The sequence below is a fragment of the Rattus norvegicus genome, chromosome 3, assembly GCF_036323735.1.
Source record: "Rattus norvegicus strain BN/NHsdMcwi chromosome 3, GRCr8, whole genome shotgun sequence".
Taxonomy (NCBI): Eukaryota; Metazoa; Chordata; class Mammalia; order Rodentia; family Muridae; genus Rattus; species Rattus norvegicus.
The window spans coordinates 189,365,028-189,388,301 of record NC_086021.1 but is presented as its reverse complement, the minus strand read 5'-3'; the positions used below and the strand labels follow the sequence as shown (position 1 = coordinate 189,388,301).

General features: G+C 41.5%; 1 protein-coding gene across 3 annotated transcripts; it reads right to left on the bottom strand.

Annotated features, from left to right (window-relative positions):
• LOC134486517 (zinc finger protein 431-like) lies at positions 1–20,968 on the bottom strand. Of its 3 annotated transcripts, none has more exons than XM_063285329.1 (4): positions 10,608–20,968; positions 4,379–4,505; positions 4,015–4,075; positions 1–2,712 (listed from the first exon to the last, which is right to left on the bottom strand). In XM_063285329.1, exons 1-4 carry the CDS (start codon positions 10,815–10,817, stop codon positions 1,761–1,763), a joined length of 1,350 nt encoding a protein of 449 aa, XP_063141399.1. In that variant the 5' UTR covers positions 10,818–20,968; the 3' UTR covers positions 1–1,760. The 3 variants fall into 3 exon arrangements, with proteins under 3 accessions (XP_063141399.1, XP_063141400.1, XP_063141401.1); XM_063285330.1 differs by lacking the exon at positions 10,608–20,968 and adding an exon at positions 9,184–10,400 and having other exon boundaries at positions 4,379–7,516; XM_063285331.1 differs by lacking the exon at positions 4,015–4,075 and having other exon boundaries at positions 914–2,712; positions 10,608–10,696.
• Between the last annotated feature and the right edge of the window lie 2,306 nt (positions 20,969–23,274).

Genomic DNA, 23,274 nt, shown 5'->3' with positions numbered 1-23,274 from the left:
AAAGTGATTTTAGCATTTATTACTAAGTTGTAAAACGTTTCCTATGAAAGCTCTCTAAGCAAAAGGGGGGAAACAGAATGAATGAAAAAGGGGGATAAGGGAAAATATTTCGCTCTCCTCTCTTTGTCCTCAGCACTTATACATCTTTCAGCATACAAGTACGCATGTTAAAGAGTTGAGCACAAGTTTACACATAAATTTAAATCAGACATTGAATAAAAAGCTAACATCAGTGAATGTTTACATGCATATCCATTAGGAGAAATTACCTGGCTAAACGTTCATCACCTGTCTCAGCTCCACAGGTTCATCAAGATTTTAAAACCAAGTAACTAAGTTATTAGTGAAGTTTTGTATAGATAAGCTCAGTCAATATCTTATCTTCTGTCCTAAAATAAGTCATTAGTTCCTTTTGATGACCTTTGGTTAATGGTTTTACAACCTCTTGGAATGTGCTGAGTGGTAGGAAATCTGACTGCCATCTAGAAGCAATGAACCGTTAACACGTGGGGAACTGGCAGAGCTCTCATTGCTGTTTTGACTATCAGAAAGGACCTACTAGCAGTCCTGCTATAAAATATCTTAACAAATACTGATATAATTTCAGGAATTCTTACAGGATCATCATTAAGTATCAAGAAATCATCTATCTCTCTACGTAGCATCACTACAAGACAGAAAATCTTCATAAATCTGCAGAGAGCTGCTCAAAATGGTGGGCTAATACCTAGTGATAGTCCCATATGTTTAATGACAGGAAAAGCATATTAATAGCAGGAATCTTTCCTAGAGTGATTTTCTCCTGGGCCTTGACTACAGGAGGACATCTGCAATGGATTATTATAACCAAGGCAGACCATTTCAGGAAGATCACCTGCCAGTTATTAGCTTGTTGCTCCTGACACTAACCTAACCATGACCCGGAACTGCCCTTCCACCCCTAACCTGTCCCTAAGCTCAGCCTCAGCCCTGACCGTCTAATCATATCCCCCTAACCCTCTAACCCTAACCCTTAACTTTGTAACCCCAACCACCTTAAACCCTAACCCTCTAACCCACCCGACCTCACTACATCAAACCCTTGGCATTTACTTTGACCAGGTGATTGAACTGTTATGGATCTATGCAAATTTTAAAACACAGAGAGACTTTACCACACTGAGCACATCCATAAGGTTTTTCTCCAGTATGGGTTCTTTTGTGCATCCAGAGATAACTGTGAAGGGCAAAGGCTGTACACTGCTTCCATTCACAGGGTTTTAGTGAATGGAAGTGTGAATACTTCTGCTTTAGTGAGGACTACAGAAATGTGCAAAGGCTTCGCTATATCCAACACATTTGCAGGGGGTCACTCTGGTGTAATATCTTTTATGCCTTTTGTCTTAATTTGGATTTTATTGCTGTGAAAATGTAATATGACCAAGGCAACTCTTATAAAGGACAACCTTTAATTGGTGGGTGGTGTACAGATTCAGTCTATTATCATCAAGGCTGAAGAATGGCAGTGTCCAAGCAAACACGGTGCTGTAGGAGCCGAGAGTTCTACATCTTGATCAGAAGGCGGCCAAGAGAAGACTCTTCTGCCCTGGGTGGAGCTTAAGCATAGGATCTCAAAGTCCAGCCCCACAGTGACACAGTTCCTTAAAGGCCACATCTCCGAATAGTGCCACTAGCTATGGGCCCAGCATATTCAAACCACCCTATCTTTGAAGATCATTCCGACCTGTAAAGACTTTACCACGTTGGTTACATCCATAGGGTTACTTTCTAGTATGTGTTCTTGTATGCACTCGGAGGTGACCTGATTGTGAATAGCCTTTACCACATTGATTACATTTGTAGGGTTTCTCTCCAGTGTGAATTCTTTTATGTACTTGGAGATACCCATGATGTGCAAAGGCTTTACCACATTGATCACATTCATAGGGTTTCTCTCCAGTGTGTGTTCTTTTATGTACTTGGAGATACCCATGATGTGCAAAGGCTTTACCACACTGATTACATTCATAGGGTTTCTCGCCAGTATGAGTTCTTTTATGTACTTGGAGATACCCACGGCAAACAAAGGCTTTACCACACTGATCACATTTATAGGGTTTCTCTCCAGTGTGAGTTCTTTTATGTACTTGGAGATAACCATGATGTACAAAGGCTTTACCACATTCATTACATTTATAGGGTTTCTCTCCAGTGTGTGTTCTTTTATGTCCTTGAAGATGACCAGGGCAAACAAAGGCTTTATCACACTGATCACATTTATAGGGTTTCTCTCCTGTGTGAGTTCTCTTATGTACTAGGAGATAACTATGATATGCAAAGGCTTTACCACACTGATCACATTTGTAAGTTTTCTCTCCAGTATGTGTTACTTTATGCATTTGGAGATGACCGTGTCGTGCAAAGGATTTACCACATTCGTTACATTTGTAGGGCTTCACTCCAGTATGTGTTGCTTTATGTACTTGGAGATTAGTGCTAAATGCAAAGGCTTTACCACATTCATTACATTTGTAAGGTTTCTCTCCAGTATGAATCCTTTCATGTCTTCGAAGATGACCAGGATATGCAAAGGCTTTGCCACATGGATTACATTCATAGGGTTTCTCTCCAGTGTGAGTTCTTTTATGTACTTGAAGATAACCAGGATATGCAAAGGCTTTACCACACTGAGTATATTCAGAGGGCTTCTCTCCAGTAGAACTTCTTTTATGCCTGTAAAGATAATTGGCACAGGTGAAGCTTTACCAAATTCTATATACCAATGAATCTCTTTACCTGCAGGACTTAATTCTACAATGTGGTCTAATTGTAAAGAGAAATCACATCTTAAGGTTTTATCACTTTGTTTACAATCATGGTTTCCCCTTCATTGTGGGTTGTTTTGTGTCTTTTAAGACATCTGTAATGGTAACATGGCTCACATCTGTAGCGTCCTTTTTCTCTATGAGATTTTTTTCACATATTTGAAGAGGAATGGAAGATCTCAGAGCTTTACCACACTAAGTACATTCATAAATTTTCCTATATTGTGAAATATACTATGTTTGCATACTATATTGGCAAAGAAAACCTGGACAAAACAGAACACAATTTCCACATTCCTAGTACTCATAGGGAATTTCTGCAGTGTGAGTTTATTCCCAGTGTAGTTGGAAAATCAACCAATTATAAACTTGTTCAAACTGAGAACGTCTACTCAAATGGGGACTGCTACATATATTCTATTCATATATATTTAATTGTTCTGGGAGAGAGAGAGAGGTACATCGCTTCTTTCCATATCCCTATGTCCACATGGCTTGTATCCATTGTGACACATGGTATAGCTATTAAAAGGAGAATAAGAAATTAAAGATTTCGGGGTTGGAGATTTAGCTCAGTGGTAGAGCGCTTGCCTAGGAAGCGCAAGGCCCTGGGTTCGATCCCCAGCTCTGAAAAAAAAGAACCAAAAAAAAAAGAAAGAAATTAAAGATTTCTACATTGCATTTACACCGTTTGAAGTTTTGTTCATCAGACATGTGCTAATGGGATTAAGGTTTCTTCTCAACAACATTCTTGACTCTCATAAACTTCCCCCTCACTTAAACTTGGCAATGTTACTATATAAGTAATCAATTTTACTAATGTATATTTGCTTATTAGAAACATAAACTTACCGCCTATCAATATGTCAATGTATATATATATATATATATATATATATATATATATATATATATCTTTTGCAGTATGTGAGTGGTGTGAAACTAAACAGAGTGGCCGTTTTACAGAGTAGCTTTAGTGTTGCTAGGATTCAAATGGTAATGTCTGCTAAGGCATCGCTTCCTTTTCTTCTTTCTTAGAGGAAAACACAATCAGACGCCTGACATTGAGGCACATGGATTTGTGAGAATTTAATGATCACAGATGTACTTGAAGAAGTGCTTTTTTACATTGTTGCTTTTCTTTAAAACTTCCAGGACACATTAAAATTTCTTCAAAGCATATTCATAGCAATTTGCACTTGAAAATTACCTTCCATGTCTTCTGGAACTTTGACAATGTTCTTCAATATTATGGTCTTCCCAATTGTAGCCTAAAATATAGTTCCAGAAAATGTATAAATATGCTATTGGAAATTAGGCAAAATTTAAGTTGCTATGTTTAGCAAACCTGATTTATTCACCTCCTTCTTCCTCATTCTCAATTGAAGTTACAGAAAAGCATTAGTAGCAAAGAGATAGTTGTTCCCTTATTTTAAAAAGTGAAAGAGGGGTTGGGGATTTAGCTCAGTGGTAGAGCGCTTGCCTAGCAAGTGCAAGGCCCTGGGTTCAGTCCCCAGCTCCAAAAAAAAAAAAAAAAAAAAAAAAAAAAAGTGAAAGAAAGTTCACTATCTTACCTACAGCAGTGAGGTTCCAGTAGGTCTCCAGCATCACATCTTTGTAGAGATTCTTCTGTGAAGGATCCAGCAAAGCCCATTCTTCTCGAGTCAAGTTCACATGCACATCATCATAGGTCACTGCATCCTAACATATCCCACACATGTGTACATCAGAAACCATGATACTGACATCACTGTAAATGTATGCTTCACCGACAATGTATCTGTATGATTCTGGTGCTTCCCCCACTTATTTCTTGACACAGAAGATCTAATGTAATTACCAAGTCATCGAAGAAGGAAACTGAATAGTGAGGTTCACCTCTGTCACCTCATTGCCCTTTGAATAGGATATAGAGCCTTGCAAGAGAAATGCCAATTAAAAGAGGGAGGAAGAGGGAAGAGGGGAGGGAAGGAGGGAGGGAGGGAAAGAGAGAGAGAGGCCATGACAAGCAAAGAGTACTGAGCACATCAGAGAAATTGTATGAACAGTTACTAACTACGGAAAATGATGGACAAGCTGAGTGTATTGCCTCTTGCAAGCCTTGAATCCCAGCATTCAGGAGGCAGAGGCCGGTATCTCTTGCTGAGTTGGATGCCAGCTTGGTCTATCCAGGACGTCCAGAGGTGCATATTAAGACCCTGTCTCCCCTGTAAAAAATCAATCAAAGATAGGAAGGACTCGGAGGTTTTTACTGGAGTTCCTACAAAGAATTACATATTCACTCCAGTTCTGTATTCATCCTCCAGAATCGTGAAGTGCCCCGAGCGTAAACTCTAACAGTAATGAGATCTTACTAAGGGGGATGCATCCTTAAACCATACGGATGGACAGGTGAAATATTGGCAATGTAAAGGTTGATTCTAAACCAGCAGCACAGGACAGGAGAGAAGGCTCAGCCTGAAGAGCTCTCGCTGGTCCTGCAAATAACTGGGCTCAGTCACCAGGACTTACAAGGGGCTCACAATTATTCATTACTCAAAGTTCAGGGATCTGAAGCCACCCCCTGACTACTATGGGGACCAGGCATACATGATGTGCATATTCATGCACAGGCAAAATACTCATATTCATTCAAAAAATAAAAACAAACAAGAGGTAGGAAGAATGTCACCTGCAATCCAGTGACTCAGCAAGCTCGGCAGTGAAGTGCAGGCAGTATTAATGTCCTGAATACACGCCATACTGAGAAAGGGAATATTCTCCCTCCCAAATTTCAAAGTTCACAATGTGGATGAAGATCGGCAGAACAGCATATGCTTGACTTGTACCAAAACCAACATCCCACGCCCATCAGTCAAAAATATAAAAACAAACAAACAGCAAAATCTAGGCATACTGGTCCACATCTGGAGCCAGGGTCACGTGGACCTTTAGGTTTGAGGCTCGCATGTTCTACACACCTACTCTCAGGACAGCCAGGCCCACACAGAGAAACTTTGTCTTTAAAAACTGAAACCAAAACAACAAAATTAGAAATATAAAAACACCAGGCTCCCAAAATAGTTTAGCATTGAATAACAACAGTTTCAACTGCAACTCCTGTGACTTAGGGAGTGTATAATGGTGAAGGCAAGACAACATGAGAACGAAGCTGACTGATCAGGTTCAATCACAACACAGTAGACACACACACACACACACACACACACACACACACACACACAGACACAGACAGACACACACAGACACACACAGACAGAGAGACAGACAAACACACACACAGAGACAGACACACAGACAGAAGATACACAGAGACAGAGACAGACAGACAGACACACACACACACAGAGACAGACAAACACAGACAGACAGACAGACAGACAGACAGAAGATACACAGAGACAGAGACAGACAGACAGACAGACACACACACGCCCACACACACAGACACACACACACACACACACACACACACACACACACACACACACACACACACACACCAGGAAACAGGGTGAGTCTACAGACACTCAAATCTCATCCACAATAAGCAATAGAAAGGTTCCTCCTACAAAAGCTTTTATTGAGAGGACTGAGTTGGCCAGAGCCAGGCTGACTCCATGACAGGCTGAGAAATGACAGTTTGGGAGACTAGGCCGAAGTCTCTGTTTCCCAGAACTGGAAAAATCCAAAACAAGTCGATTCCAGGAAAACAACCCCTCACAGGAAGCCAATCAGGAGCTGCCAGGAGCTGCCCCTGTCACCAGTACTGAGCCAAGACTAGTTAATCAGCAATGGTTCCAGAAATTTCCCTAAATTCCCCAGATATTGACCAATCCCAAAGACACCCATAGCCCTGGAAATTGAGCCAACCAATCGGGATAAAGGTCACCTGCTCCTCTCTGGAATTCCCTTCATTGAGTTTCAATTGAGCTTGCAAACCTCCCATGTCTGTCTCCACCCTGGTGAATGGTAAACCCCTGCATGACAGAATTCTGCAGAGTAAAACCCTCTTTCCGTTTGCAAGGTATTTGAGTCTGGGGTCTTCCTTCAGTGACTCCTGGACCCTAACATTATAAATTCCCCCACAGAAAGCTACAAAGGAGAGAAGAGTTCAAAGACATCACCCTGTCTGGGAGTTTTCTGACTCCATCAACTACATTCTCACCCCGGTCACTGTAGGCTCATGGTCATCCATGATGAAAATGCATTTAGTTTAACTTCAATGATCCTAGCAGCCTGCAGCAGCCCCTACACTCTACAAATGCCCAAAGTCTCGTCTGACACTCTTGATTGCCACATCTTGTAAAATCAGAGAGCAAGTTATATCTTTCCAACACACAAAGGCACAGGATACGCTTCCCATTCCAGTAGAGAGGAATGTGTACACAGGGAGGGAGGATTGGACAGAAGCAAGAAACCCAGCAGGACAAACACCAAATCCTGTAGCTCTGTCTCAGGCAAATGGGGCCTCAGCCTCAAAAGGCTTACATGGCCCTATCCCGGCAACTTCTCATACATCTCTCGGCTTCGTTACCTCCACTCCCTATATGCAGCTCTCCATGACAGGTGTCCCATAGCTTAAGGATCTCAATATCTTCTGGTCTCAAAATGCAACTCAGGCTTCACGCTCACCGGTTCATGCAATGCACTCTCACAGCATCCTCCCTCCCTGGCGTTCTGCCAAACATAGATGCTTGAACAGTGCTGAACTGAAACCACAGGGAAAGAATCATGACTTAAATTTTACATCTTTCTTATTTCCAGAACTCGGGTGATCCTGCAAGGTTTGGATTCTAATGTGGGGTGGACCCTGCTCCGCTTGGAGCACAGCTGTAGCAGGTTTTGTATGAAGTTCCTTCCTGGGTCTAGGATTCACTTTGCCTACTCCTTCCATTAACTGAAGGCTTAGCATGAGGGAGTGTTTCCCTCAGGACACCTTCTGCGATGGTTTGTATATGCTGGCCCAGGAAGTAGCACTATTTAGAGGTGTGTCCTTGCTGGAGTAGGTGTGCCACTGTGGCCATGGGCTTTAAGACCCTCATCCTAGCTGCCTGGAAGCCAGTCTTCTGCTAGCAGCCTTCAGATGGAGACCTAGAACTCTCAGCTCCTCCTGCACCAGGCCAGCCTGGATGCTGCCACGCTCCTGCCTTGATGATAACGGACTGAACCTCTTAACCTGTAAGCCAGCCCCAATTAAATGTTGTCCTTGGTCATGGTGTCTGTTCACAGCAGTAAATCCCTAACTAAGGCACCTTCTTAGGCTTCCGATCCTGAGCAAGGACCTGCTCTTTAGTGGCGATGATCTCTTTGAAAATTCATACCTGTCTCAGCATTTGGCTGCCACCTGAAACTTCCCAGACCTGTTTTTCTCTATAAACCACAGACTCTGTATTAATTCTGCCCCATTTGTTGCTTTTTTTCCCCCACTGTAGTCCTGAATGAGGTACTAGTAATAATCATCCAACAGATTCAATATTCCACCTAAAAATACAGCCTATTGAGCTGGAGAGATGGCTCAGTGGTTAAGAACACTCTCTGCTCTTATAGAGGTCCTGAGTTCAAATCCCAGCAACCACATGGTGGCTCACAACCATCTGTAATGGGTTCTGATGCCCTGTTCTGGTGTCTGAAGACAGGTACAGTGCACTCACATAAATAAAATAAACAAATCTTTAGAAAAATAGAGAACAGGTGTCCTAAGTATACTTCAACAAATTACTTCTTGTTAGCTTTTGGCTTTGCTTCCCACACTACTGTGGGGTATGAAAAGGCTATGAAAAATAAACTCAAGGCCCTGCGTGCTGCTGCTGCTGCTGCTGCTGCTGCTGCTGCTGCTGCTGCTGCTGCTAATGCTAATGCTAATGCTGCTGCTAATGCTGCACTAACCAGCAGGCCTCCCAAATCTAACTCCTGGCTTTGCATCTTTTTTCTGCCTTTCCTATCTTTCATCCTCGAATCTCCTCACACACTGTTCAACGCATGCTGGTGGGTTGACTACAAGGAAAGAAATTAGATTCAAGGATCTCTTTCTCTTCCGTCCTTGTTTCTCTCCTATATGGTGTTAGGGGTAGAAGGGGGAGGAGGGATTAATGGGGGAGAAAAAGAAAAAACCATAAAGTAGCAAAGCCCAGCTACACTGGTTATTGCTAAAAGAGGAGCTGACCTAGGGCACATTTTGTATCCCATGTATGCTGTCACCCTTAGGTCCCTTTTAGGTTCAGGTTGCAGGTTATGCTCTGAACAATTTAAACATGGACTGGAGACTGCAGGTCTAGCCACTTAAACAGATGGGACATTTACACAGCGAGTGGAAGGTCCCAGACGATGAAGAACATAGAGAGTAGACAGTAGAAAAGCTGGGGTGGGGAGGTCTTACACAAGCTATGTCTTATGCTAAGTTCGCTTCTTAAGAAGAGTGCCACCTCGTACACCACTCACATGTGGGAAATGGAAGGAAAGGCGAGACTTCTATGAAGTCACAGAAGCAACGGGTCACACTCAGGAGTCTAACCAAACAGTGGGAACTCAGGGAATCTCAGAAACATTACTGACCAAGCCAACAGTGGCCTTGGGACCGACACCAAAACCTCATACGGTGGGAAGAGTTGTGTTCTCCCAATCTGAAGCAACCCCTCCCCGAGGCCCTGGCCTCTGACCCTTACCATCTCCCCCAGCCATATTCATGGTGTAGAGAAGGAGCGCTGTTTTCCGTCTATACCTCGGGCCTCAGGATAAGGTCACAAGGCCTAGGCCTTAGACTGGCTCTGCCAAGCATATTCCTGGGTTTCAAAAGGAGCTATGTCATGGGGACCTCAGGGAAAGAAAGCCTTGCTTGACCTGCCCAGCACTCAACACAACCATGGATTTTAACCTTTTCAAATGGTTGTCACCAGGTGTCATCCTGCCCATGTGGCAGAACTGTGTTTTTCTCAAGAAGAACTGAATGTTTATTGCACACCGGGCCCTAATGTTGATTGTGCTCCTGTAATGCCCCACTGAGCAGCTTGTTAGAGGCCTGCTCTTTGACATGGCGATGGGCCTGGTGGCTGGTTGTAAATCAGGCTTGTTTCCTTTGTTACGGCTTGGAGCCATATTTCTGGACAACCCTGGTGGCATCCTGATCTCTAGCAGACCAGGTTAGCACACTTACCTGTGGGGGCTTTACAGGCAGCCCTCCCTCAGCTAAGTTCTCGGTGTGACTTTCAATATCCTAAGAATTAGTAAATCCTGTACATCGTCAATTCTACTGTTTTACATCACAGCGCGATATTGAATGGCTACCCAGCATGAGAGATGCCTTTTACAGCCTCCACAAAATAACTCCAAATGGATTTTACACCTTAATTTTAAATGTTAAGAACGGAACTGGTGGGCTGGAGGGATGGCTCAGTGGTTAAGAGCACTGACTGCTCTTCCAAAGGTCCTGAGTTCAATTCCCAGTAACCACATGGTGGCTCACAACTATCTGTAATGAGACTGGATGCCCTCTTCTGGTGTGTCAGCTACAGTATATATATAATTTTTTTCTTTTTAAAGAAAGGAACTGCTAGAGACTGGGGCTCTCTGGATTTGGCATCCTGACAAGCCACTCTCCCAAATGCTGTTCGCGGATGCAGCCCCACAGTGAAGTTATTCGGGGGCTACCACTGGGTCCAGCTAGTGGCTAGGAGCGCAAGAGACCGCACACGTGGCCGCGTATGGATGCCGGTGACCCCCCCGCCCCAAGAAAAACCCACAACATCGGCTCCCACTGCCCAGCCCTCTGCTCCTCCCGGTCGTTGGCAGTGACCCTGTGCTCACCATGCCACAACTGCAGAGCCTGCCTGAGCGCGCCCCACAGCATCCAGTTGCAGGACAGAGGATTCGAGCCCGTGCAGCTACCGGGAGGAATCCGCCCCCGCGTGGTCGCAGAAGATACCGCCTCCTATTCTGATTGGCACGAATAGAGGCTTTGATTGGCCAGTGAGTCTTGAATGGCACGAGCACCTTCCTTAGGATTAGAGCGTGCATAAGGGACTCAGTAGAGGTTCTTGGCCTGGGCTTCCAGTCCAGGACCGGATCTTTTCCAGATCTGCAGAGATTGTAGCACTTGTGCCCGGTCCACCAATAGCCTAACTATCTGTCTCCCGGACCAGCCCCAGGGAGGCCCTACCACTCCACCCACCACTGCTCAGTCGCCCGCTCCTCCCCTGTGTGGCCAGTGACCCTGTGCTCACCAGGTCCTGACTTCAGCCTGAGCTCCCCTCGCAGCACTCAGTAGGCTCTTTCCCTTCTTCCTCCTGGAATCAGGGTAAATAGCTTGCATAGCCCATTACTCAACTTGCAGTAAGTTATCGATCTGTGTCATAAGCGGAAGGGGGCCCAGGATATTAATAATTAAAGAGAGATTTTGGGAAAATAGGATTTTTGGTTTGTGGCTGCTGAGATTCATGTAATTTAACAGGGAGGAATTAGATAGATTGAGTTATGCAGTCATAATCTCATCTGGTCACTAAGCTAAAATCATATCTTTACTTTGGTATAGAATTTGTTAAAAAATTTTAAAAGTACAAGGTTTAGAGTCAGTCCTTCTATTGATGCCATTACGAATTTCTGAGCTGATTACACATGTGATTTAAGGGCCAAATAGCAAATTCACGGCTCTGAGTTCGCTAGTGTACTTTCAAGATAATAAGATAAAAATGGAAAACAGTCCAGATTGTTCTATATAGATAGATGGTTTTCAAAAATGTCAGAAATCCACAACCTCTCAGGTCTGGAAGCCTATGTTTATAGATAGTTGGTCATTCTCAGATTTCTGACTGGGTTGAAGACTGATTATAGTCTCATAGCCTATCAGGCTGTTTAACTCTGAAAATACATATTTTATTAGATAGTTATCAGATAGTATACAAGCTAGCCAGGATATAACACAGATGTTAAGCCTTTCTTAAGCTGGAATGGATAACTAAATGTTCTGCTTAACTGATATAGTGTTTGACTGGGTGTTAGATATATTTTATGCTTTTAATTACAAAATGATAATAGTTGTGCTCAGCTTACATTTGAGAGAAATTTTTTTTTTTTAGTTAGACAAAAAGGGTGAAATGTGGGATGGTGTCATACAGGTGAGGCAGGTACGGGATAGAATGAGGCCTGTCATCGGACAAGAAGGAAGGGTGGGCAGGAGAAAAGCTTGAAGGAAGAGGAGGAGACTGAAATGGAAAGGACTGGAGACTGGAGGAGAAGGTAGAGAAGCCACGGAGAGGACATGGAGGCTGACGTTAAGGTTCCACTCTGTGTATTTACAGGTTGTTATGAATGTTCTTAAGGGATGGATGTGTACAGGGCCTTGTATGTCTACGTGGGCGATTATATCTTATCCATCGGATCAGGAGTTGTTGTGTTGTGTGTTCTCTCATGTGGAGGATGGAGGTTGGGAGAGTGTGTGGCAGCAGAGACACTGGGCCGCCCCAGGGTTGGGATGTGAGTTTCTGCCAAGACCAGATATCTTGGGGCACTGCAGTGCTAGACCCAGTGGGAGTAGAAGAAAGCCATTTAATATAATTTTACAGCAACAGATATAGATGAGGAAAAATGAAAGGAAAGAGGAGAAGGAGGGAGAGACATTTAAAAGATGTTATTTCTGTATCAAACATGCAGAGATCTATCTGCTTGTCACGATTTCTTAATAAACCAATGTATTTTCTTAGAATCCACATTGTATTGAATATTGAACACTACACAATTTTACATAGGAGGCCTGACCAGACGTGATATCGATGAGGGGGCCTGGAACCAACGTCCCATGTATACAGAGAACTGACTGTTACCTACACCTTACAGAAAGTGTCAAGGTGATCATCAGAATCTAAGGGAAAATTCATTAATGCAGATGAGTCCGACCCATGCATGGCTACACAGGGTCAGTGTGGGGAGGTGGCAGAGTCAGTGATCAGCAAGATCCCTCCCTCCTGTCTCTTCATAGCCTGCTCTATGACCAGAGTTGTCCAAAGAGAAAACAGAAGGCCAGACCCAGAGATAGTAACCATTGCTCTCTGCTTTTTAACTTCTCTCTGAAGATATTGGTTGGGAGGTCACCTACAGGAAGTGCATTAAACAGCATCCACCATAAACCTGACGGATCTCCCTCTTCTGTGCACAGCAAATGCCCATTACTCACAGGTGCAATGGTACTTTTCAAGGGAGGACACAGGGAGAGAGGTGGGATCCACTTCTCCTGCTTGTCGTGGGCCAGCCTCTCTGTGGTTGATGGAGCAAGATTTCTTCCATTCAAAGCAATGAAACATCTACTGCTGTGCGCTAAGAGGCAGAGATTTTGCTCACTGTCTTCATTACCTGCCCAGGACCTTGAGTTTAGATACGACCATGGACAGAATCCCCAGGACGGCACAGTGGCTTTATAAGGACAAGTAGAGAAAGCTCGTTATCACATCTGCTCTGTCTCCCTAGTGATGCCCTGGTCATGCTACGATGTAGCAAGAGGGCCCTAGTCAGACACTGTTGCTGTGTTCTTGAAACTTCCAGTCTCCACAGTAGAACCCAACAAATCTATTTTCTTTAAGAAATTACCCAGGCTGTGTCATGTGGTTACAATTACAGACAATGAACTAAGATAGTATCTTTTGTTTTGTTTTCTAGTCCATTTGAGTATAGAAACTTTGAGGGATATAAATATAGATTTAAAGAATGTATTAAGGGCCAGTGGAGTGGGTTGATGATCTGAGTTTTAGCCCCAGAATTGATATGGTGGAAGGAGAGAAGTAACTTCTGAATGTTGTCCTCTTGTCTCTACACCTGCACTGTGGCACTCACATGTGCGAGGGTAGGAACTCCACCCACACAAGTAAATAAATATTTTAAAGTCATTTTATTTGTATCATTTAACTCAACAATATTAATAAATATATTTATTGATTTAGTGACACAGTATCATAAAGCACATGCCATACTGTATTCATTCAATACCATTAATTTTTCTACTTTTGTTTCCAGTTTTATAATGAACTTTTCATGTGACTATTTGCTATAGGTATTTTTTTAATATTTATTTATTTATTTATGTGTACATTGTACAGCTTTCTGCATGTACACATGCAGGACAGAAGAGGGTATCAGATCCCATTACAGATGGTTGTGAGCCACCATGTGGTTGCTGGGAACTGAACTCAAGACCTCTGGAAGAGCAATCAGTACTCTTAACCACTGAGCTATCTCTCCAGCCCCGCTGTAGGTATTTTTATAATTCCTACTCTCAGTGTTCAGTCTCTTAGAATCATTCTAAAGTGCAAGACTTTTGGTTCTGGCCTATTGAAGGCTGTGGCCGTGACAAGTAGAAAAGAAGTTCAAACCACAAGCTTCTGTTGACTGGAAAATGAGCTCAAATCATAAGCTTCAACCTTATGATTGACTAAGGAAGATGATTTTCTCATTGATCCCATCATAACCTTCAGAATTTGAACAATTACCCCTCTCTTGATTGATGTTTAAAGTCGGTGTATAGTGACTTTTCAACATTTCCCCTGTGAGGCCCTTTATTCCGATTATTAGCCCTTTCTCAAGTGCATTTCCTTCTTTTGCTTTTAAGCACTCTCTCCAGTGGCCTGTTACCACCCTAAACTGACGTTATTGAAGGTGTTTCCAGATTTAATGTCGAAAATAATTTAGTTGTGGTCACATTCTACATTGTGAAGCTTTTGATTTGACATTAGACGCTTCTTTCTAATGAGTAAACTTTAGGAGTGGAAAACCAATATTGTCTTCTCGTAGGGGAAATAGAATGTGGTCATTCTTTTTTTTTTTTTTTTTTTTTTGGTTCTTTTTTTCGGAGCTGGGGACCGAACCCAGGGCCTTGCGCTTCCTAGGCAAGCGCTCTACCACTGAGCTAAATCCCCAACCCGAATGTGGTCATTCTTGATCATCACAAGGACAAACTACTCAGCTTCCTGATTTGGGTGCTGAGAACAGAACACAGAAAAGAACTGCTCTCGACTTTTCAGTCATTTCTCCAGCACTCAAATTTGGGTGTATTTTTAAAAAAAATAATAAAAACTGGACAAATCCTTGCTGAATAAGGTAAACTAAAAATATTCTAAAAGTAAAGCAGAGAGTAGAAAGGGACAGATGAAAAGGGGCAAGCGAAAGATTGCCTACCAACGAATACCCTCAGGTTAGCTGCTGTTCTCCCCTTCAGTGTCCGGTTATATTCTGCTTTCCATATTTTGTAATTGATGTACTTACTTGGAGCCATTTTATAAAGAAGCTATGTCTTTTATCCCTAATCTGAAGCTCGTGGAAGTTTCTCTTTCAATTTGATGTTTTGTTATTTCTCTGATAAAAGCAGCACACTTTGGACTTAGTTTTGTTTATTTGTGGCTCAGGATCTGTTTGCAGACTGAAATATTAAGACATAGCTTCTCCAAACAGTTCTTTTACTCATTCCTTGACATTCTCTTTTTATGTTGGATATTCTCATTATTTTATGTTTTGTTGTCCATTTTATATCTCTATGGATCTCTGCTCCATTTTAACCGCACTTGTGTGTGCACACATGTGAGTCTCTCTTTCTCTCTCGCCCCACCACGTGGGTGCATGCAAGGGTGTGTGCGTGCATGATTTTGTGTGTGTGTGTGTGTGTGTGTGTGTGTGTGTATGTGTGTAAACCTCAGAAGTGTATGTTGAGATCAGAAGACAGTTGAGGAAGTTAATTCTCATTCTACCACATGTATCACAGGAGTTGAACGGATCATTACACTTGGTGGTGAATGGCTTTAGCTGAGCCACCTTGCTGCCTCTGATTAAACACTTTATTGTACCAGTTTTTTTCCCAACATAGGATTTCACTGTGTATCCTTGACTTCCTGGACCTCGCTTTGTAGAGCGTGGTGGCCTTGAACTCAGAGAGATCCACTTGCCTCTGCTTCGAGTGCTGGGATTAAAGACGTGTGCCACATCACCTGGTTATAACAGGATTCTTATTTCTTTTGCTTACTTTACAGCCAAAACATGACTCAGTTGCAAAGACTTGCCTGATAGTGACATACACTTCATCACGAGAATACATTTTATGCAGACAGGTACTGTAAAATGCTGACATACGTCCATGAGCCTATGGCTTTACTGGGACCACCCATTTCTTAGGGGACATTCACTGAAGCCCATCAGAGTCTTTTCTTGGAATACATTAACCATTTCTAAACTAAAGCTCCTTAGTTGTTGTATTAAAACAAATTTGAAAGTTCAGAGTCTCCTTTTCCCTTGTGTTGAAGTCTGATGAATGCAGTCATCACTAGAATTTCAGTTTAAAAAATTTTATTCAGGGCTGGAGAGATGGCTCAGTGGTTAAGAGCACCTGACTGCTCTTCTTATGAGTTCAATTCCCAGCAACCACGTGGTGGCTCACAACCATCTGTAAAGAGATCTGATGCCCTCTTCTGGTGTATCTGAAGACAGCTACAGTGTACTCACATATAATAAATAAATAAATCTTAAAAAAATTTATTCAACTTTCATGGAAATAAAAACATCTTTTCTTCTTTTAAACATGGCAGCATGGGCCATGCATAAACAGCTTCACAAACCAGGAATGAAATATTAGTTGTTACTGATGGCTTCACAACGTTTTGAAAGCAAGTGTTTACTCTGAAATTTTAGTATCAGTTCATTAAGAACATTGTCAAGTACTGGAGAGATGGCTCGGGGGATAGGAGCACTGACTGCTCTTCCAGAGGTCCTGAGTTCAATTCCCAGCAACCACATGGAGGCTCACAAACATCTGTGATGGGATCTGGCGCCCTCTGCTGGCCCGCATGCGCACACGCAGGCAGAACGCTGTCACTCACCGCTTATCCTGTCTTGAGGTGGCTGCCACTCTAGGAGTAATAAACTGATTTTGTTACATGAAACGTTAGTCTACACATCTAAACAAGCATATTGTCTTATGCCAGCATGAATTTAAACATCTCTCCACAGTCAAGGATGACACAAACATTTAGTGAAGAAAAAAATCCTTGCATGTTGCCAGCCACTACCAGTGCAGTCAGGGGTTTCACGCACCCCAGCCTCAGTGACATCTCTTTTAAAAAAGGCATTTGAGGACAAAAGAAGCATCGAAAGCTGGATTTCTCGTGAAAGTACATGTGATGAATCAACCCAGATAGTTGTAACATTTCATTCTGTGAAGTTTTATAAAGGAAAGTGAACTGAGCGAGTAAAGCCGGGGTTAGTGCTATGCAGAGCACTCAGGCTTCTCTATGGTTCTGCCTTCTTCTCGGAACTTCAGAGCCAACAGCTACCTCCATTACACTAAGACGCTCAAAGGAGTTTCCTTTGAGATTTCAACAGATACTTAGACATTTTAATGTTGCACTATTTTAAAGATACAGGCATCTAAATGCAGTGAGACAGTTAGGAAACTGACCAAAGCAGATAACATTGCTGTTACTGCAGCTATGCAGGGCCCAGCCTCCCGATCACTTTATGTTGAGGGGGGACCTTTTGTTTATTATTCTTGTAATTATACATAATATGAAAGCTGGCATTTTTATCTTTTTAAGTTGATAGTTGAGTGGCATGAAGTACATTCACAGTATTGTGGGATTATGATTCCCGTCCATCACCACAATTCTTTTACCATTTCAACCTGAAATTCTATACCCAATAAATACCAGCTCTTCACTTCTCCCTCTCATAGCCCTTGGCAGCCACCATGCTACTTTCCATTGCTATAATTTGATGTCTCTAGGTTCTTTGTACAAATAAAATCATATAATATTTGTCTCTTGGCAGCTAGGTTATTTCCTTTTGTGCAAAATCCTTGGAGCAGCTATGTTCTGGCATGTGCCGCAGCTTTTAGTCTGAATTATGTACCATTTGTATACAGTGTATGTTCATGTGTGTTTGCATGCATCTCTTGACCAAATGCTGACATTGTGTAGTGTTCCTCAGGTAACATCCACCGTGTTTTTGAAGCCGGGTGTCTCACTTGAGATCAATAATTTAGGCTAGGCTGTCTTGACAATGGATCCCAGGCCTCCACCTGTCTCCACCTCACCAGAGATGGGCTTGCTGGCAGAACATCATATGCCTGACTGGTGTTTTGGAGTTTTGTCATGAGAGAGAGAGAGAGAGAGAGAGTGTGTGTGTGTGTGTGTGTGTGTGTGTGTGTGTGTGTGTGTGTGTGTGTGATTGTGTGTATGTGTCAGCTTGGATCTATAGTAAAGTTTTAAAAAGTGTTTCAATAAATATTTATTATACAGAATAATGTAATTTATTATAGTGTGTTCATGCATGTATATAATGACTTTTGACAATATTCCCCAACCCCCCCTAATTTCTCTTGGAGTTGCATTGAATCTTCACATTGATTTTGGAAATATGGCCACCTGTGAGCATTTCAAACTTCTAGTGTCTTCTTTAATTTCTTTCTTCAGGATGTAAAATTTTCATTATAGAGGTCTTTACTTCCTTAGGTTTAATTCAAGAGATTTTTGCTTGGATTTTTAAAGTGTCATGAAAGCATTATTCCCCTGATTTCCTTCTTAGGTTACTTTCATTGGTTTATAGGAAGACCACTGGCTTTTCTATGTCATTTTTTGTATTCTGTCATTTTGTTGAAAGTAATTATCCATTCTTTAGGTTTTCTGGTGGAGTCTTTAGAGTCTTTGATGTATAGAATGTTATTATCTACAGATAGAGATACTTTGACTTCTTCCTTGCCGTATTATATTCCTTTTATTTGCTTTACATTGTTCTAGCTAAGATTTTTCAGTACCGTCTTGAATAAGAGAAAAGTGGGAAGCCTTGTTTTCTCCATAATATGTCAGCTACAGGCTTGCCATATATATTGCTATGGTGAGATGTTTCTTCTACTCTGAGCTTCTTTGGGACGTTTGACAAGATTGATGTTGGTTTTGTCAAAAGCCTTCCATATCTATCAAGATGCCATTTGATTTCTATTCCATAAAAAACAATAGGTTATTTGTGAAATTTATAAAATTTATTGATTGACAAGTTGAACCAGCACTACATCTCTGGAACCACCTTGATCATGGTGATTTCTTGATATATTATTGAATCGAGTTTGCAGATATTTTTAAAGAAATTTTGCATACATATGAGAGATTGTGTGTGTGTGTGTGTATATATATATATATATATATATATATATATATATATATATATGCTAATAGTAGCTTCATAAAGAGTTTGGTAACGTAACCTTCCTTTGCTGTTAAACAGGACAGTTTGAGAAGCCTTCGTGTTAGTATTTCATTGAAGGTCTGGTAATTTTTCTAATTGGGAGATATTTGATTACTGCTTCATTTTTATTGCTTTCTACAAACTGCTCTATTTTTTAAATATCTTCATGATTTACATCTAGTAGGACATACACATCTAGAAATCTATGTATTTTATTTTAGATTATTCCAATTCATTGGAATATATGATTTTTAAGATAAAAACTAACAATTTTCTTGAATTTCATTAATGTGTGTGGTAACAGTTCTCCTCACCTCCAGTTTATTTACTTTGAGATTTTTCACCTTGATTATTTGGTATTTAATTGGTATTTATTTGGTATTTTGCAGGGGGCCAGCCCCAACAGGTCTTCTCTTTGTTGGTTCTTCTTGAGGCAGCGGAGGGGAAAGAGCTTCGGTGGAGGGTAAGACTTTGTCTTACGAGATATTTAGGGTTGCTGTATAATAATAAGTTTACTTATCTAAGTCTAAGTTACTAAGTTATTGTAGCTGATTTACTTATCTATGTCTAAGTCCCTATGCTCTGCTACTCTAACTGACCGGCCTTCTGTGTTCTTCTGAGGGAAGAAACTGCAGTCTCTGGCATTTCGCACCTCATTCTAAAACAGCAGGAGATAAAGAAGAAGATTAATTGCTAGAGCTTTTTCCCTTTTGTCCCTGTGCCTCTTGCTGGTCAGGCTAGGGGGAAGTTTGGAGCAATAAACATCTACTGAACCAAGAGAAGTGAATAGCGCTTGCAGAAGGAAAAACTTTTACATAGCCACATATGCATAAATGTATATAATTTCACACACGGATTCAATAAATGTGCATTTATACATTTCCACTCAAAATCGACTGGGCCCAGCTTACATACATTCTCACAATTACATTCTTACACATACACATGTATACATTCTCACAATTACAAACTTACACATCCATACTTACATATACACATGGAGCAAAAGACCAAGCACCGATCAGAAAGAACTCACTCATTCTGGATGAAAGATGAGCTCCAATCTTTATTCCATAGAGAAAGAAAAAGCTTCTACCCTTTTAATGCTAAGTGAATTAAACCCAAGTTTGTAAGAGAAAAGGCTTGTTCCTTTTAATAAGACTAAGCCTGCCTTGCTATTAAGAAATGACCTGTTCCGTCCCATGGTAAGGAGAAACCTGCCTGCTCCTTCTGCTCTCTCCAGCTTCTTTTTTCCTCTTTTCCTCTGCATTCTGAACATTGCTCTCTTTAAGTTACCTATAGTCTCCTAGTTATTCCATTCTGCATTCTTCTCAGCCAAGATCTTTTTAGCTCAGTTCTACTTGGCTCAAACCTGACTCCAGCTCAGTCCTTCTCCAGCACAGTTCTTCTGTGTCTCTTCTCTTTGTCCTCAGCACTTAAACATCTTTCGGAATACATAATCACATGCTACAAAGTTCATCACAAGTTCATATGAAAGACCAAAGCATAAACTGAAATAGAAGTTTACAACAGAGAATGTTTACATGAATATCCATCAGGAGTAATCATCTGGCTAAACATTCATCACCAGTGTCAGCTCTGCAGGTTCACTGAAGGTCTAAAAACATACCTAAGTTGTTAGTGAAGTTGTGCATAGATAAACCCGGGCAATATTTTATCCTTTGTCCTTGTACCTGTAATAAATCATTTGTTCTCTTTTTATGACCCTTGATGATTGTTTTACAACCTCTTGGAAAGTGCTCTGAGTAGGAGAAAGTCTGGTTACTTTCTAAGAGCAATGAACTGGTGACACCTGGGAGACTGGCAGAGTTCTTACTGCAGTTTTAATTATCAGAGAAAGACTTAATAGCGGTCCCACTATAAAAGAGCTTAATAATCACGTTATAATTTTTGGAATTCTTTTTTTTTTTAAATATGACAGCTCACAACCTTCTTTTTTTTTTTTTTTAAAGATTTATTTATTATCTATACTTACCCTGTATCTGTCTTCAGACACACCAGAAGAGGGCATCAGATCCCATTACAGATGGTTGTGAGCCACCATGTGGTTGCTGGGAATTGAACTCAGGACCTCTGGAAGAGCAGTCAGTGCTCTTAACCACTGAGCCATCTCTCCAGCCCAATTTTTGGAATTCTTACAGGATAATAAAACTTAATAAGTCATCTATTTGTCTGTATAACATCACTATAAGGCAGTATATCTTTGTAGATTTGCATAGATCTGCTCCAAAGGGGTGTGCTATTACTTAATGATTGTTATATGTGTTTAATAATAACAGGAAAAGCCTTTAATAGCAGGAATGAATCCCTTACAGCCTTGCTTAATAAGGGCAAACCAGTCGCAGACTATATAATAGTCTGGCCATCTCAGGAAGAACACCTGGTAGCTATTACCTTGTCCTGTTATGGCTCCCGATAGTATTTAATTGTTTTGAGAATTATACTATATTTATGTCATTTTCATCCCTCCCTTTCCCCCAACCTCCTCCCATTTCCTCGCTCAAATTTATGCCCTTTCCTTCCTTCTTTCTTTCTTTCTTTCTTCCTTTCTTCCTTTCTCTTTCTCTCTTTTCTTTCTAACCCTAACACCTAACCATAACCCTCTAAACCCTTGACCCTTGACTCCCGATCCTAACCCTATCCCTAACCCTAACCCCTAACCCTGGGACATTGTATATTTTTTCCTCATTTGTGTCCATGTTTTAAATAGGAAATGTAAGGTTCTTGGTATCCTTCACTCTGTAGTTGTAAGACACACAGACTCTTCCTCTCACACTATGCAGTCACTGTTGGGGTCTAGTCTCATCTCTTTCTCTTGTACAGTTCCCCAGTGTTTTCAATTAGCAGCTCGTTGTCTCGTGTCTTCCAATGGTTTTGTTCTGCAGAGTCTGTGGTTGTCTTTATTGTAGATCCCGTCTACTATGCAGGTCCTTTTTCTTTTCTAATAAATATTCTTTCTTTGGTGATGATCTGACTATAGACAAAATTTTTTTTTGTTAAGGTAATTTTGTTTTTTGAACCAAAGTCCCATCATGTAGCCAAGACTTAGAACTCAGGAGATGTCTGGGGAGGTGAAATTAGTGGGTAAAAGGCTTGGTATTGCAAACCTGAATTTGATACCCAGAACCAACAATGACACAGATACAATACAGATAACCAATTCCACAATGTTGTCCTCTGATCTCCGCATGAGTGTTGTGACATGCACCCATCACTACACACTACCGCACACATATGCACTAATACATTTTTTAAAAACAATTTATGTATGAGTACACTGTAGCCGTCTTCAGACACACCAGAAGAGGGTGTCAGATCCCATTACAGATGGTTGTGAGCCACCATGTGGTTGCTGGGAATAGAACTCAGGACCTCTGGAAGAGCAGTCATCTCTCCAGCCCACTAATAAATTTTTAAATACGGGGGAAATGGAGTCTAGTTAAAAATCTCTATTCAGCTAAGTTGTGAATTCCCAAACAATGAAGGCTATCTACATGGTCAACAGTCCTTGTAAAGACAGGAACTGTCACAGTTTTGAACTACACCAAGGCCTAAACACATGACCTTTGAGTTTGACTTTTCCCAGCTATAATCCTTTAACTCACAAGGACAGTAAGATTTCTCTGTTGACAGGCAAAAAAGTTATACCTTAACTCCCTTGTAACACGGTATATTAAGAACTGTTTGAACCTTGTTATCTACAGAACCACTCTATGATCTGAAAAAAAGAGGGGTGGGTGTGGACGGTTACTGAACAACCCTCCAAAAGGCCACCCAAATCTTTTTTTTTTTTTTTTTTTGGTTCTTTTTTTCGGAGCTGGGGACAGAACCCAGGGCCTTGCGCTTCCTAGGTAAGCGCTCTACCACTGAGCTAAATCCCCAGCCCCAGGCCACCCAAATCTTAAACATGGCTATTGTTAGGATACTTGACCCAATTATTGTGAAATTCTTTTCTGGGGCCTAAACCAAAATACCAGCTTCCCTAAGAAAAGTTCACTGAATGAACTCTGGAGGACACAGAAGCACGGAGCTGTACCTTCCCTCCTAACTCCTGCTGCCACTGCTGAGCTGGACCTCCACGTATTCCAGCTTCCGTCTCTGTAGAGAGAATCTCTTGTGCACAGTGGAAAAGCATTCACTTGTCATTAAAAGCCTATGGGCAATGAGTGAACGAGGAAATAGAAGATGGGACATCTGACGCAGAGGGTGAGAGGAATTCTGGGATAAATAATCAGACATGAGAAAT